The 17,500-nt window shown below is 42.8% G+C and overlaps 2 protein-coding genes across 3 annotated transcripts in view; both read right to left on the bottom strand.

Annotated features, from left to right (window-relative positions):
- Window positions 1-4,709: 4,709 nt before the first annotated feature.
- On the bottom strand, window positions 4,710-14,472 carry fam3c (FAM3 metabolism regulating signaling molecule C). The gene is made up of 10 exons (XM_083692132.1): window positions 14,429-14,472; window positions 13,758-13,836; window positions 13,392-13,496; window positions 12,962-12,988; window positions 9,858-9,981; window positions 9,434-9,492; window positions 8,473-8,523; window positions 8,096-8,180; window positions 7,616-7,742; window positions 4,710-7,001 (listed from the first exon to the last, which is right to left on the bottom strand). Exons 2-10 carry the CDS (start codon window positions 13,771-13,773, stop codon window positions 6,912-6,914), a joined length of 684 nt encoding a protein of 227 aa, XP_083548258.1. The 5' UTR covers window positions 13,774-13,836; window positions 14,429-14,472; the 3' UTR covers window positions 4,710-6,911.
- Window positions 14,473-14,696: 224 nt separating this feature from the next.
- LOC310820475 (sortilin) overlaps window positions 14,697-17,500 on the bottom strand; it is an 11,131-nt gene continuing 8,327 nt past the window's right edge. For both annotated transcript variants that reach the window (XM_083692110.1, XM_083692111.1), the window contains exons 16-21: window positions 17,129-17,321; window positions 16,818-16,934; window positions 16,381-16,507; window positions 15,953-16,059; window positions 15,549-15,666; window positions 14,697-15,160 (exon numbers count right to left, since the gene is read on the bottom strand). In XM_083692110.1, coding sequence (XP_083548236.1) covers window positions 15,146-15,160; window positions 15,549-15,666; window positions 15,953-16,059; window positions 16,381-16,507; window positions 16,818-16,934; window positions 17,129-17,321 — 677 coding nt within the window. In that variant the 3' untranslated portion in view covers window positions 14,697-15,145. The remainder of the gene's footprint in view (window positions 15,161-15,548; window positions 15,667-15,952; window positions 16,060-16,380; window positions 16,508-16,817; window positions 16,935-17,128; window positions 17,322-17,500) is intronic.

Below are 17,500 nucleotides of genomic sequence, written 5' to 3'. Positions count from 1 at the left end.
CTACCACTGAGTTGCTACCCAGCAGCTTATATATCATTGTGGCATGTTATGACTAGAAGTTACAGTACATGAAGTGACTGTACAACTTAACAGCCAGTCATATTCACAGGCGAAAGCAAGTCTTAAATCAAAGCATACACTCGCAGGAATTCGAAAGAAACAATCTCAAGGACCCCCTGAGAGAATGTGTCAGTGAGTGACCCTTTTTTTTTTTTTTTAGAGCATATGTTTCCATGAGAGACGTTCTGGCTGTGTTTCTGCTGTTACCCCCCCCCCCCCCCCACACACACACACACACACACACACACACACACGCACACACACACACACACACACACACACCCCCGTCCCAACTAAACAGAACATCACAAGTCCGGTCATCCAAATAAACTCCTCGTAGTCAAGGCTTTCTTTCAAGCACACGCTTCTTGTGATATGGAAACCAGAGCAGAGCCAAACCCCCCTGATAGATGACACACAACTCACTAGCAACAACGGCACAACGTTGAGGCAACGTTACTGGTCTGATGTCGACGTACGGTGGAAGTAGAACCACTGGTGGGAATTATTTCTGGGGCGGATGCCAATCTCTCCCTCCTCTCGCAATCTGTGTTACAGATGGGCACTGAAACAATGTGATGACATGGAGAACGTGAGGGTAGAGTACTACAGCGCTGTTTATGTTCCTGTAGCGTTTTTTTTTTTTTAACGGGTATCGTGTTTAAGCGTGGCTCGGGACTAGAGCAGCGTTCACGATGCAAATCGATGCTGTGGAATTTACAAGGCGGTTGTATTTATGGGAAAAGGCTGGACGGCTTTCCAGAAAATGGGGGCCAGTTCTGCTCTCATAACCTATTCAATACAAAGAGACTGTTACGATCCTGTGGGTAAACAAATCATCACGCCACATATATCAGGGTAGTAATTTATGAAAACCATTGATTTCTGTCATGCTACATACAGTATATCAGGGCAGAAACTCTTATAAAAAATAAAAAATAAACACTCCAACAGTACTCCATTCAACAAGTTTAGAAGTCAGACAAGGACAGCAACTCACCATTTCCAAGAAGTCTTGAATTGCGGCCTACTGCGTTCGCTCTCCATTCTTATTCCATGACCACTCATTGTTCTGAAAAGACTAGTTGCGTCACAGCAATATGGTTACAAACATCATTTACTCTCACGCAAGGAGGCCATTCAGGAGTATTGGAATGTGGCCACTGAGGTGATCCATAATTCAATAGGCCTATTCAATCCCTGTATTATCCTTTCACCCTCTTAGTCTTCATGAAGGATAGGAGACAATGAAAGGAAAGGAGGCCATTCAAGAGTATTGGAACGTTGCCCCAGAGGTGTTCCATAATGAATGAGAAGGACATTGTGGCTTAATGGGGAGGTCAATGGACGACTAAATATAACACTATTGTGTCATGGCACCATTTTGTGCTCCTCTACACAAACACAAACACAAACACACACACACACACACACACACACACACACACACACACACACACACACACACACACACACACACACACACACACACACACACACACACACACACACACACACACAATAACCCTTCCAGGAACAGGGCCTCGATCAGCATTAGCTTCTAAGAGAGTGAGGTAATGCGTCATCTACTGCAGGGTCATGTTCTGCAGACTCAAAATGGGAAAACACTTCTCCAGGCAACTGAATATTTGGAGAATCTGTGCAGAAATGCACAGATGAAATATGTACCTGAAACATGTCAGTTCTTGAACTTCAACTGCTAATTTTCAGTTTTCATTTGATGTCACGCCTTTGATACCATTCCTCATACCATTCCCTGTGTTTGATACCATTCCTCATACCATTCCTTGTGTTTGATACCATTCCATGCATTACAATGAACCAGTCCTCCGATTTCTACCTCCACCAGCCTCCACTGTAAGGCAGGGAAGAGCACTCCATGTAGAGGGGGTACAGTTATTACCAGTACAGCTGCAGCTGCTGAGAGATGGGGGGGATGAGGGCTATTTTCAGAAGGCAGATCCTGAACCACTTCAACTTCCTGACCCTGCTGCTTACATCTGAGGTAGAGCCGACCCGGGGCCAACATGGCCGACGTTAAAGAGATCTTTGTTCTGTGGAGAAGACTGGAGGCTTGTGTGTGTGTGTGTGTGTGTGTGCGTGCGTGCGTGTGTGTGTGTGCGTGTGGCCGAAAAGTGCACCATTTTCCATGTGTCTTAGCATCCTTAGCGTGACATACAGTGTTATAACTCGGTTAAGACCCTGGAGTTCTCAGAAAGCCCTACGTGATCAGAGCGGGGTCACGTAGCCGAGAGAAAAAAACACATAACATGGTTTTCCAGGGAAACATTTTTTTAGACAACGACAAATTCAGTTATCTGCAACTTAAAATACTAGGACGCGCACGTGTTCACATGCATGTGATGACAAAACAATGTGAGATGACAAAACAATGCAACTTACGTGAACAATGAACACACACACACACACACACACACACACACACACACACACACACACACACGATCGGCCATTGATCCTGTGAGAGGCTGAGGATGAGCCATGTCTGTGCTGAGGTCAGCAGGAATTTCCGACAGAAGCCAGGAGTGTAAACACAGCTGGCTGGATCAGGAGTTTTGGAGGGGTGTGGGGGGGTGGGGGGGGGGGCGGTGTAGGAAAGGGCAGAGGGTTTATGGGGGGAAGGGCTGGGAAGGTATGGGGGGGGGGGGGGGTGTAGAGGTCGAAGAGGGTTGGGGAAAAAGGGTTGGGGGGTTAGTCACGTGACACAGGGCAAAGAGGTTGGAGGTGGAGAGAGAGGGGGGGTTAAAGTAACTGTGTTTGGCGCAGGGGAAATAGGGCAAAGGGTTCTGTGTGTGTCTGTGTGTGTGAGAGTGAGTGAGTAAGTGAGTTAGGGAGAGAGGGAGAAAGAGAGGTCAAAGTTCATAGGTCAGGGTCAGGGTGAGGCAAGGGGTGAACAGAGGGTGGCGGCGAGTGAGTTAGGAAGCCTTTTTTTCAAGGCGTCCATCTTCATGCAATAGATTTATTTTGGGAGAGAAAATTTTGAGAGAAAAGTCTATTGTATGTTGTTCAATTAAAACCTCACACACACACACACACACACACACACACACACACACACACGCACACACAGTGCTTTTGTGTTTGTACTGTATAACTAGGCCCTCCGGGCCTCAGAGAGAAGAAGGTTTGTGTTATGAAGGAGGCTGTTCACTGGTATATAATGTATACATTTAATTCCTCTTATATAAGACGTGCCGGGAACAATCCTCCCCCATGCCTCATATCACCGCTCGCTCTGTAACACAAGAGTTCAGAGCACACGCACGCATGCACACACACGCACACACACACACACACACACACACACACACACACACAAGCATGTGTTCGTCATACAATGTGAGGGAAAACAAAGTGAAGAGTGCGATGGGGAAAGGCAAAGATCAGACGGGATGGTTTTCATTTACGAGGAACAAGGACGTGCTCTGTGTTGTGGGGAACTTAAAAGGCCACTCCATTGGCAAAGAGATGACTCCAGAGAGATGTGTGTGTGTCCGTGTGTCCGTGTCCACATGTGTGAGTGAGCGAGCAAGAGAGAGAGAGGGAGAGGGAGAGAGGAACATGAGAGAGAGATAAGCCAATACACTGTCAGTGGGAGGAGGGAGAGGTTTCCCAGTCTGCTATGTGCAGGGGCGATGCGTGGGTCGCGTTCCTGAAAGCTTCTGCCACACCATCTCAGAGCAGAGTGCTCACACTTATGCATTCTTCATTGGAGAAATCACTGATCTGACATGACTCTTCAGGTGAAAGCAATGCAGCAGAACACTTGCTTTGACCAATTCGATGAAGTTGGATCAGTGATTATGCACTTCAAAGTATTCCAACATGACCCATGAATCTGACAGACTCATGTGCTGCAGCATCAGTCCGCTGACATGCTGACTGACAGTATGAACTGCATGCTAAAATATACAATACTCCTGCATGCTAACATGACAGGCTAAGTACGACACTATGGTCTATTTGCAGGAGACTGAGCATACTCAGTATCAATTACAGCAAAAACACACACACACACACACAATTGCAAGAACAAGAGATGGGTCTACTTCAACTACCAAAACACAAGCAACGACCTCTGCAGTTAGCTTAAGAAAGTTATACAAAGGGCAATGGCGCCACCTATCTTACACTTTTAAAGTCTACCAGAGATATGACAAACTCACTGTGAAAAAATGATATGACATCAATTTGAAGGTTTTGGTTGACCAGCGACACAACGATCAACAGAGGAACCTGCGTTTGTCTTCAGATAAGCTTCATAGCCTCTTCCTTCTCTTCCACGCTAGTCACTCATTGAATTCTTCATTTCTTTACAACGTACAGCATTTAATACTGTAGGATTGTCATTTCACTGAAGTGAAATTATACTCAAAATGTCCACAAGAATAAAACCGTAACCGTAACCGTAACCGACTTTCACTCAAGAGGTCTTGCAGCGCTCAAAAGGGTTGGTAGGTTTACGCTGGTGAATGAAGGGTTGTCATAGAAACCAAACAGGTGTGAAGATAAGATGTCCCTACAAGATAATTATACACTCTAAATAATAGTAAATGTGTTGTGTAGGCATAGGCTAGTTACCAAGAAAAAACAGAACACCATTGAAGACGGAATGAGCTTTATTAATCACGCTTAATTTAAGTTTAATAAATAAAAAAGTTATTTGAATGTTTCGTATCACAGCAGAGATTAAAGGACATTGCAACAAAATGAGGACAAAAAAAAGATCAGAATAGCGTCAAATATGTTTACTCTCCTGTCACATGGATAAGGGTAAGATGAACACTTCAGTGGTTCTCATGATATTGCAGGGCTACTGGTTAACAATGATATCAGGAATCGGGAATACAAAACATACATACCCATCTATGGGTTTTACTATAGGTTAGGTAAGGCACAGTTGTGGGCAGGATTCCATTCTGAAAACATGATCCCTTACATCTACCCTCGATATCTGATCATCTATCCCTTCCTGGGTTGGTGCAAGAAAGAATTATGGACAGAAAAGTGCACCAAACCTACCCACTTTTTTTCCCCTCAAATATCCACTAGGGGGAGTCATCAAAAACATAGGGCAGGGTGCTTGTTTTCAGAATGGTATCCTCCCTTGGTCCACATTTGGGCACATTGAAAAATGTGTAGAAAACCATTGATTCACAAGTCTGATCCTTTGTAAAAGGCAATATGGAGAGTCCACTTCACTGAGTAAAAAGGTAATATACCCCTCAGTGGCGGGGTAAAATAAATCCTTCATTGCAAGTACTTACAGTGAATGGGGAAAATGGTTTTAGATTCACAAAAGACACATTAGGATAACTTAACTGCCCTGAAAGCATAACAAACTTAATCCTGGGGCTAATTCGGAAGGATCAAACAGTTAAAAGGCTGATAGCATTGTGCTTATAGTCTCAGGAAATGGGTATGGTGACAACTGAGATTATTAGTGGAGGATATTTTTACCCCTAGGTGTTACTATAGTTACTAAAGAGCTAGCAATTTCTGCAAAGCTGCCAAACAGGCTCTGCACTAAATTGTTCATACTCTGCAGGAAATGTCACAAAACATGATCAACAGGTTGTTCATCATGCTTGTTTCTATGATTTAAGAAAACTCTTCAATCTTCAATCTTACTTTTGACACCAAACAATGCTCCATATTCTTTATTCCAACTTTTCTAAATATTCAATTTATTTATTTATTTTAAAAACCCAAGCTTCTCAAAGCAGGTAGCTAACTCTGATAAACTGATTCCTGCCTTCTTATATACCACCCAGATTGACTACGACTAAGGTTATCAAAAGAGAGAGGTGACAGTGAGATTAAAATGCAGTCAGTAGTAATGAAGTTACCCTAACATTAACACAGCAAATTGGAAGACATATGATAGAAAGTAAGTAGTTTTAAAGGTAAACCAAAAGACACTTATTCAAGTGGGATTGTATTGTGAAAAAGATATCAACTGTTTTCCCGGACTATTACAGTTTTTCACTGTTTTGAATGTTGTCCTACAATCCCAAGTGATTACAACAATCGTCAATCATTGAAAAACACATGTTTTTTCGATTCATTCTTTTCTGAACCATACATATGTGTTCCTGTCCAAAACATCAAAGTGTCCAACAGCTTTCCCAAGAGACACACACACACACACATGCACTTGTGCTTTCAACGACAAACATCTAGACCCGCACCCCCTCCACACCCCACCCAAAAACAACCTATCCCTATAGACAAAAATGCAATATTACAGCATATGCACTTTTAAGTCATAGGACATTACTAAGAATATCTGTAAATTCAAGGAATTATATTATGACAACATGGATCTTTGAAAAAGGATCTTATAATTTGGTTCATTTTCCGTAGTTATATTTACAAATTTCACAGTGATCTAACCATAACCCTCTCTCTCCATAAATAGACAAAACCAAAAATGCAAGAAGCAGTATGGTAGAAATTCCACCCAGCTTATCAGACGGCAAGCTGAAGTTACTACCATTTGATTAAGGATTGGGAGTAAGGGGCTAGGAGTCCATTTGGAATTCATCCGGCAGTGGCTTCCTCTCCTCGTATCCAATCCCTTCATCTGCACTGACCTGAATGGACAGATTAGGTGAAAACTATACAAAGAAGCTTGAGACAAAGCTTGTGCTTTCACCTGTCATGACGGCGGTCATGAGTCGGGCCAGGAGTTTTTCATGGTCAGATCAATTAGTAAAAACATAATGAGGGGGCAAGGAGACGAGGAGAGAGGAAGCCACTTACTCCACACTCAGGAATCAGTTTGTTCTAGGTAACGGGGGGGGGGGTTACTCCTGTCTTTGGGGAATGCAGCCTTCCATCTCCAGCACTTCGGGCCAGCCTTCGTATTTGTTGGTCTCTGCCGTGTTCTTTATGTGCTGGAAAGGTAAACACACAGTATGTTTGTATTAACCCCTGATGCCTGGCCTGGCCTCTATTCTGATAAGGATAATGAACACTAGAACAGCTGGCGTCCCAAGGACACGAGGAACCATAAAAGGTAAACCCTGAAGGAGCAGCTCCGTTGTGTGGGTTATGGAGTACAAATATTCAGTATGTTGCAACACAGGGGTAGGGAATGTCAGATGTCGAATGTCAATCTTAATAAAATAATCTGGAAATATTAAAGAAATTGAAATAAATAAAATATGTGGAAAGGAGCTGTGAATGGAAAATAAAATTCACTAACCCTAACCCTGTGCTGGTCATGTGGACAGAACTCATGGCTCTACTTATATCACGTGACATTGTGTCCACTCTACATTCTATAATACAACACTTACTACATCCAGACCATATCCCTGGTCCAGACATGGGTCGAAATACTTTTGGGACTATTCCATTGGTTCAATTGGGCCAGGCAAACTCAATCAAGCAAAGCTTAGGATCTGAAATGATTTGAAATACTATTTGAACCTAGCTCTGGCCTGGCCATCCAGCGAAGAGAGGTGAAAGAGGTTACAAACCAGGGTTAGGAAGGGGGTTAAATTACCTGCTCAAAGGGACTCTTGGTCTTAATCCCTTTACCTCCCACAAATATCCAGTTATCTCTGAAGCCTAAAGCATTGATACTGGAGCTGCCCAGGTCAGCAATCAGCTTCTTAGCCTCGTCGTTGAGCCTGTGGACAGAACACAGAGCAACGTCAATGACATGATCAGGAAACATCCAACTGTCACCAACCCTTTCTTTAGCTTGGCACAGTAAACCACATCAAACCTCAACATTCATTGATTGTAACTACCTTGCTAACATTAGCAGACTTGGGGTCAAATTCCTTTTGAGTCCATTGGTAGACTAATGATAGTTCTTACAGCATGGTCATTTCTAAATTCTAGTTTTGCGCCAAATGTAACTTGTGTAAAACTATTTAAAATGCTGACTCCCAGTCATAAGTACTTGCAAAGCTTGGACTTGTCCTCTATAGGTGAGAGACAATTTGAGATCCTTTTGTCTTGTGTCAAGAGCTCTTACTTTGTGAAAGGATCATCAAAGGTGGCAACCATCACCACGGTCCCTTCCTCGATGGTCTTCAGGAACTTAATGAGAGTGTTGACATCTGCCAAGGGGACACACATTCACAGTTACATTGACTCGTTTGCCCACACATTCCCAGACGGTTAGAAGTCTTTCCTCTTTTGCGTTTCTTAGAAATCTTCTCATTCCTCATCTCCTCTTGCCTCCTTCTCAATAGGAGGAGAGTATCTGAGGTACCTCCCCTAAGACCTTCTCCTCGGATGTGATTGGAGGAGGCGGTGAGGAGAGAAGATGCGAGGAATTGAGGAGACTTTTGAGATTCACCTCCGACGTGAAATGCCAAACAAGAAACAAATCACGTAAACCAGCCTCACCTCCGGCCCACATGTCAAAGCTACCGGTATCGAGGACCGCTCCCGTCTTTCCTGTGAGGGGAAAAAAAAGGATTATCAATCAGAGTGCTATTCTGGTCAATATTCTGGTCAATATTTGATCATCACCATAAATAGTTCATAGTGCATTTAGTTACTGTGAACAGTGTGGTATAATTAGTGGTAGATTAGGACAGCATTACAACTGTCTATCTATGGTCCTCTGTGGCTCAGTTGGTAGAGCATGGCGCTAACAACGCTTAGGTTGGGGGTTTGATTCCCGCTGGGACCATATATACTGAAAAATGTATGCACTCACTGCAATGTAAGTCGCTTTGGATAAAAGCATCAGCTGAATGGCATATATTATTATCTTTAGAAGTTCTGAAATTGTAGCCAATATAACATCAGTGATGTTAAATCTACAGTAGTCATTTTGGGAGAGCGATGTTAACTGTTAGCCTGTGGTGAGCCTGGAGCAATGGAAAAAATATCTATATATTATCGTGGATGCTGCTGACAGTCTACTGGCATGTAAAGACAACTGAAGGTAAGAAGAATTTTAACCAAACATAGAACATTAACCAATCATAGAACATTAACCAAATCTAGTTGCACCATTCCTTTAACTAAAGCAGGGACGGGCAACTCCAGTCCCTAATGAGCCACAGACAATGTGTGCAGGTTAGTACTAGCCCAGCACCGACCCACCTGACTCTTCTATGTAGACCTGGATTATATGAATCAGGTGTTTTAGCGCTACAGACAAATCTGCACTACACCGTGTCCCTCCGAGGCCGGAGCTGCCCATCCCTGACCGAAGTTCAGGACTATTCAGATAACACATCATTGTTTGCTCATCACCTAATGGTATCAGGTGTCGAGCAGAGTGAGAGATATGAATATATATACAATGAGGATTAGTGTTTGCCTAAAGAACAGTGTAGAACAGAGTGTATTTTACCATTAATCAAGGCAATGTTTATTCCCCTTCCAACGTTGTTCTTCACGCCACTCATTATTCTGAAAGAAAGGTACCAATAGAGCGTATTCATAATGTGGGTGAACCCACATGTTTAGAATGTCCTGCCCTAAGTTTAAACACATTGTTTGAATATAAGATAGGAGATAAGACTCCCTTCATTACCACACTTCATACAACTGTTACAATACTTGGGAAACATTGAGATGAGACACACTTCCTTGAAGGCATATTTGGGGGTGGTTGTCATATTTATATATCCTATTGTGTAAATAGGTATGTGCCATAAACAAGATAGGCAGGACACAAAATGTAGTTTTTGGTCTACCCGCCAATGCCAAAATCTACCCGCATGTGGCGATGTTAATTTTTTCTCCTGAAGGTAGGGGCGTATCTTCTCTCTTACATGTTGTCCTCCAGGCAAATTTTTGGCCCCACCACACTGGCTGCTCCACTGGACATCTTAAAGGAGAAGTGGCCCTCTGGACACTGCTTGGACAGGCCACACTTATACCGGGAAGGTTTGGTAGCTGTGGATGGAATTCCAATGAATGCCGAGATTACACACCCAGTATTACCTTTCACAATCACAGCCTATATCAACAAAGGCCCTACAAATGCCACACATAGTAATACTCCCAATAACACATGAGTGATTACAAACCTGATTACAAACCTGATTGACAGTAACACAAGACTCTACTCCACTGCTAATCCACCTTGCTATGCACTCACAATTAAAGCCAAGACATGAAGTACCTAAGGCAGGCATGGCCAAACTACAGCCTGCGGGCCAACTGTGGTTTTTAAGTGGCCCGGCGTGAATTTTAAAAATAAAATGGAATATGTCCCATTAGAAAATGTATATTACACTTCTTAGTTTCAACACTAGGTGTCGATGCCGAACATTGCAATGATTGCTCATCGATTAAAACTTTTACCTCAGTTAAAAAAAAAAATACGTTTACCTCAGGAAAACGAATAGTTTTTCACAGGAGTCATGGGGAAGTGTGTTTGTTTGACTTGCATGGAATCTGTTGCGGTGATGAAAGTTTATAATGTTCGAAGACGCTACGAAACTGTCGAAATCAGTCCTACACTTCGTATACTGGCACAGAGCGAGAGCAGAAAGTTAAACATCTGACAGCTAGCCTGCTAGCTCAACAGCAGTAGTATTTTCGTGCCAAAAAAGTACATGAAAAGGCCACAATGGCTAGCTATGAGGTAGCTCAGCTCATTGCCCAGCACAGAAAACCCTTCTCTTTATACTGTTTAGTACTTCTATTTTATTTTATTTTATTCTATTTTAAAACTTATTGTTGCACTACTCTGTGGCACTGTCACTTTTGCATTTCACTGTATACTTGTATGCACGTGACAAATAAAGAATCTTGAATCTTAAAGAGTGCCTCACTATAATTGCCGGGATAACGTGCCCAGAGAAAACTCAAGAATTCAACAACGTACGTTTCAGTGAATGATGAGTCTGTTCGGCTCCACGTACAGTGCATTCGGAAAGTATTCAGACCCCTTCACTTTTTCCACATTTTGTTAATGTTACCCTTATTCGAAAATGGATTCAATTGATTTTTTTTCCTCATCAATATACACACACAATACGTCATAATGACAAAGCAAAAACAGGTTTTTAGAAATGTTTGCTAATTTATTCAAAATAAAAAACTGAAATATCACATTGACACCCTTTGCTATGACACTCGAAATTGAGCTCAGGTGCATCCTGTTTCCATTGATCATCCTTGAGATGTTTCTACGACTTGATGCGAGTCCACTTGTGGTAAATTCAATTGATTGGACATGATTTAGAACGGCACACACCTGTCTATATAAGGTCGCACAGTTGACAGTGCATGTCAAAAACCAGGCCATGAGGTCAATGGAATTGTCCGCAGACCTCCAAGACAGGACTGTGTCGAGGCACAGATCTGGGGAAGGGTACAAAAACATTTCTGCAGTCTTGAAGGTCGCCAAGAACACAGTAGCCTCCATCATTCTTAAATGGAAGAAGTTTGGAACCACCACGACTTTTCCTAGAGCTGGTCGCCCAGCCAAACTGAGCAATAGGGGGAGAAGGGACATTGTCAGGGAGGTGGCCAAGAACCCAATGGTCACTCTGACAGAGCTCCAGAATTCCTGTGGAGATGGGAGAACCTTCCAGAAGGACAACCATCTCTGCAGCACTCCACCAATCAGGCCTTTATGGTAGAGTGGCCAGACGGAAGCCACTCCTCAGTAAAAAGCACATGATAGCCCACTTGGAGTGTGCCAAAAGGCACCTAAAGGACTCTCAGACCATGAGAAACAAGATTCTCTGGTCTGATGAAACCATGATTGAACTCTTTGGCCTGAATGCCAAGCGTCACGTCTGGAGGAAACCAAGTACTGCTCATCACCTGGCCAATACCATCCCTACAGTGAAGCATGGTGGTGGCAGCATCTTGCTGTGGGGATGTTTTTCAGCGGCAGGGACTGGGAGACTAGTCAGGATCGAGAGAAAGATGAACAGAGCAAAGTACAGAGAGATCCTTGATGAAAACCTGCTCCAGAGCGCTCAGAATCTCAGACTGGGGCAAAGGTTCACCTTCCAACAAGACAACGACCCTAAACACACAGCCAAAGCTTGAGAGGATCTGCAAAGAATATTGGGAGAAACTCCCCAAATACAAGTGTGCCAAGCTTGTAGCGTCATACCCAAGAAGACTTGAGGCTGTAATCGCTGCCAAAGGTGCTCAGTAAAGGGTCTGAATACTTATGTACTATGTGACATTTTGATGAGGGAAAAAATGTAATTTAATCCATTTTAGAATAAGGCTGTAACATAAAAAATATAGAAAAAGTGAAGGGGTCTGAATACTTTCCGAATGCACTGTACGTATGCAAGCAAACCTTTTTGATGACTCAAAAACCGACTACTGTATACATTCTTTCTTTTTAAGATTGTACTCTTCACAAGAATTACCTGAAGGACCAGTCTGAATACTTGTTGGAGACTACCCTTTCTTGACCTTTTCTCCTGTTCTTATTTAGCACCCAGTTTTTTTTTGCACTGCTTTTTGAATGAGAGTTTTATTGTATTAATTTAAATAAAATTTAAGATACAGAAATGCCTACTGTAATATGTGAGCACATCAATAAACTGCTGTAACGTCAACAGGTAAACTGTTCTGCAGTGTCATAGTTATTTTGATAGAAAAATAACTTTCGATGGCACAGGGGTTTTCTGGTCTAAAAACACAGTTTTTCTTGCAGTGTTAGTGGTTGAAAACCGCCGCGGTTAATATTGTTTGGCCTGTGACTCCTTATATTTTTGTAGCCCACAACCAAAACACTTTAGCATACATGATGTGGAGTTGTCATTGTTAAGACCGTCGCTGCGTTTCATATAAAATGGGGGAAAGAATACAGAAGAACAGAATGTCTTAAGATAGACAAAATGGAATTAACAGGTGAAGACACTGACAGATATAAGTGATTAGAGAGTGTACTTACGGCCTTCATCAACTGGGACAGACCTTGCTGGGGAGGGACAGAAAACACTGATTTCAGACACAAGAACTTAACCGTTATGAAATACAGAAGTAGGGCTAAATGAAGAAGTCGACTCATGAGTTGCTTATTTCAGGGAGTCACACCAATGGACTTAGCTCAGAAAACCTCCTGTAAGTCAGTTAGGGGTTTACAGTATACAGAAAACATAATAAAATGCTAGCTATCCTGTTTCAGAGTTGACCTTTGGGGAATCGCATCAGCTTTTGTCTCTACCACACGACCCGAAGGGTGTTTTTTTACATGACAGCTATAGGCTAGTCTTACCCCATAATTCAGAGTAAAGACCCCCCACCCCTCCTCAAAGATGACTCTTTCATGTGACTGGTGGTAATGGAGTGGAATGCACAGAATGAGCCACAGCCAGACTTACCAAACATGTTTGCCAAATTAAAGTCCATATTGATGTCCAGCAGCTCAAAGGCCAGGAACATAGCCAACATGAAGATACAAACCACTGCTACCAACTTCAAGAGGCCTGAGACAGAGGAGGGAGAGAGAGAGAGAGAGAGAGAGAGAGAAGTTAAAATAGATCACAATTTACTAAAGCTATGGTGAGTAAGCTACTTGCTACACTACCAAAGGCATGAAGATAATCAAGAAATATCACACACTGACAAAGGCAACCTACATCTAAGACAAGTGATTTCTGCAATGTCATCAGACCAACATGCATACCATGCATATAATCAGGTATACCTCAGGCATCACAACTGGTAGACCAATGGCAAAAACCTACCTCCAGTTCGAAGCATTTTGCTACGAAGAGTCTTCAGTACACCACAGAGTCTTCAGTCAATACACCACAACTAATGGCCCTTGAGAACACAACAATGTGAATTGTGTTTACATTGGCACATGAAACCATGCAATGTACACAGTGTTTCACAAACCTGCAGAAAGCTTTGAACGTGCGACAGTCACTAAGAGTAATGAACAAGAAACGAAGACCACTCCACGAAACATCATTTCAGAGAAAACAATACTACTAACTATAGACCTTGCGAGCTTAAACAATTTGCCCCATCTGTGGCTAGGATTATATCTACATTTTTGTTTGAATGTTGTGTATAATTATTATACACACACAACATCTAAATTGATATATAAATACAATCCTAGTCACAAATGGGGCGACTAAACAACATGACACAACACGAATGACTATCAAACAGTTTATAACATAACATAACATAACATAACATAACATAAAGGCAACCTATACGTTAGCTGGCTATCTGCTCTACAGTCCACTATGTCATCTGTCAAGTTAGCTAGCTAGCTAGCCAGCAAGCTAACCTTGGTAGCCTTTGGTAAATTAAGTGCTGTAAGATAATTGAAGACATATCGCAATGCAATATATTGCAGTCTAAGTTAAATGCTGGATTACACACAATAAATGAATTTTACCTGTGAAGCACAACCGTTACTGTCGGAGCCTTCTGTCTGATGACAGATCCTAAGTCGAGTCCTCTTCCTTGTCTCTACTCCTCCCACGAAGAAGAACCTTGTTATGCTTTTAGTGAGCAGGGCGCCCTCTAGTGTGGAGGTCTATGGAACTGTAGCTGGCTATGTACTTTGTAGCGCAGTAGCACATTGTAGCACGATGATGGCAAGTTCGATTCATATACAGAGAATACTTTTTGTGTCGTATATCATGGATACATAATGATTAGACATCAGACATCATTTTATTTTCTTGGATATCATGAGAAGATAATACAGAATGAATTATTTGGAAATGCACATTTCCATGAACACGGTAAAGGTAGCTAGCTAAATGAAGAATAGTACAATTTTAAAAATAAAAATATAATAAACCCAGTGTAAAAGACATTGGCAAACAGAGCAGACTGTGTTCCACACATAAACAACATCGTCTGAGATTTAAAAAAAACAAAAAAACATAAGAATAAAAAAAGAAAAAACTGTACATAAATTAAATACTTAACAGAGCAGTGAAACTTGAAGTAAAGTGTTCTTAGCTCAATAAATACAATTATTTTTATTGAGATATCACAGGTTCTGTATATCCCATTAATGCCATGTCCTCTGTTGGCAGCTGAACGGGCGCTGCTCTGATGTTCCTTGTTCCAATAGGCTATTCCTTATTCCATCTCCAGGTCTTCATTCAATAAGATCCTACAAAATAAGTGTGAAAAGAAAATACTGTATATGTTGCATTTTGACATACGGATATGAAAGAGGTATTCAACCACTCTTGGAGGACAAAAACAAAGGTGTTTTTATTGGTAAAAAACCAACGTGTTTCAGCTTTGCAGCCTTCGTCAGGGCTTTTGCCATACAAATGAACACCACTCACATACAGTCTATACTTTCATATATCAGTGACTGCAGACACCATGCTAACACCAAGGGAGGCTGGTGGAAGTGGAAGGGGAGAGGACAGGCTCTTTGTAATGCATGTAATGGAATAAGGAATGGTATCAAGCACGTGTGCACATGAAGTGTGCATTACAATGAGCCGTCCTCAGATTCCTGCCTCCGCTGGCTAACAAACACCACTCACGTCATCTGAATCCTCCGGGAAGGCTGTCCCGTTGCTGCTAGCGCCGCTCTCCAGGTCAGCGGTGACACAGCGGTCGCTGTCCTGAAGCTGCAGGGCAGAGAAGCGATACACAGGCGTCCTGCAGGGGGCAGAGAAGAGCTATTCACGTCACACTGTTCAAAGGTCAAAGGTTAGCAGCACCGGTCCCATGAGTGTGTTCAGGATCCGAACCTTTAGCAATGTTGCTAGTTTGAAAGAGTTTGCAACAATACCAATAATAGGTGTCACTGCGTAGGAGAATTTGAAAAGCTGTGTGTTTGTGTGTGCGTGCATGTGTGTGTGTGTGTGTGTGTGTGTGTCTGTGTGTGTGTGTGTGTACGTGCATGTGCGTGTGTGTGTGTGTGTGTGTGTGTGTGTGTGCTCACCTGTTTCCATAGACCATTTTCCTGACTGCAAAGAAAGCGATGGCCACAGCTACCAGAACAACTATCACTACCGCAACACACACCACTATCAACACCATCTTCTCTCCCTGAAAAACAGATAGAAATGTGTCATATTCCTGGTCATGACATTCCAAAGTATCAATATGGTGTTCTAAACTAAAACAGGCTTCTCTTCAATAAAGGCTTTCCCATGAGGCCTTGCACAGTGAATGAATACATTCACATTTGTGACAGTATGTACAGGAAAAAGAATCACAACCTTGATACAATACCGTCACTAAAACACACGCTCAAAAGGCAAACACAAACACATTCACAGATGCATATTACACACACACACACAATCATGTACTGTATACAGAATAGTAGGCTACAGTAGGAACACACAGGTCACAGGTCACACTCACAGGAGAGTCAGCGTAGGGGCTTGGAGACGGGACCTGGTTGGAGTTCCCACAATTCCTGTTGACTGTTTCCACCTGGCGCAGAGGAGTGAAACCTCCCTCACACTTATCCCTGGGAACCTTACGGTACCTACACAGAGAGACCACAGATGAGCTGTATGTGTGTATGTGTGTGTGTGTGTGTGTGTGTGTGTGTGTGTGTGTGTGTGTGTGTGTGTGTGTGTGTGTGTGTGTGCGTGTGTGTGTGCGTGCGTGTGCGTGCACGTCTTCACAGTTGGTGTTGTTAATGTGCATCTGTTTATGCCTTAAAGTGAGTGTGTGTCCATACTGTAGCCATCAGAATGGATTAGATGTCTACTCGTACGCTCCAAGGACATCTAGATCTAGGTGTGTGTGTGTGTGTGTGTGTGTGTGTGTGTGTGTGTGTGTGTCATTATTACCCTGACGTCTGAAGCTCCTTCTCCTCTCCGTTTAGACACACCTCCAGGGTGTGGTCTATCGTGTCCAGCTGTCTCATACATTCCAAGCTGTTCTCATGGCGAAAGTAACCATAGTCACTGTTGGTGAGGAGAAACACACACGTTAGGCCATTGCAACAGATATAGTACAGACGCTGGAGTACAGACGCTGGGTCAGCAACTACAGTATATGCCTAGACCTCTGCCTTAGCCTTAAATCCAATTTAGGGACAATTATGTTTGTTCACTATGGTCATTTATGGTCAATCCAGCAGTGTATCAGTGGCTCTTACCATAGGTAGTCTTCTCTCGTGCAGAGGCAGGGGCGCTGCTGCCTGCTCACAACATAGTCCCGCCCATTCCTGCAGACGGACAGCTTCCTCAGCCTCCGGAAGGTCTCCTTGTAGCCCAGGACACACCCATCAGTGGGAGAGTCTTTCTCCTCTGTAGAATGGGCCAGCCACTTCACATAGTCCTGGTCTCCACCTACAGTAGGACACCAACATAAACTACTGTTGTTGTATGGAGGTTATAGAGTCACTGCAATTGTATTACTGTATTATTATGCGCATATAGCCACTCTATAACTGTTCTGTACTGTGTTTTAGGGTTGTTCGTGGATCCCAGGAAGAGTAGCTGCTGCAGTAGCAACAGCTAATGGGGAT

Source organism: Argentina silus (genome assembly GCF_951799395.1).
Source record: "Argentina silus genome assembly, chromosome: 20".
NCBI classification, from domain to species: Eukaryota; Metazoa; Chordata; class Actinopteri; order Argentiniformes; family Argentinidae; genus Argentina; species Argentina silus.
This window is presented reverse-complemented; position numbering and strand designations above follow the sequence as displayed.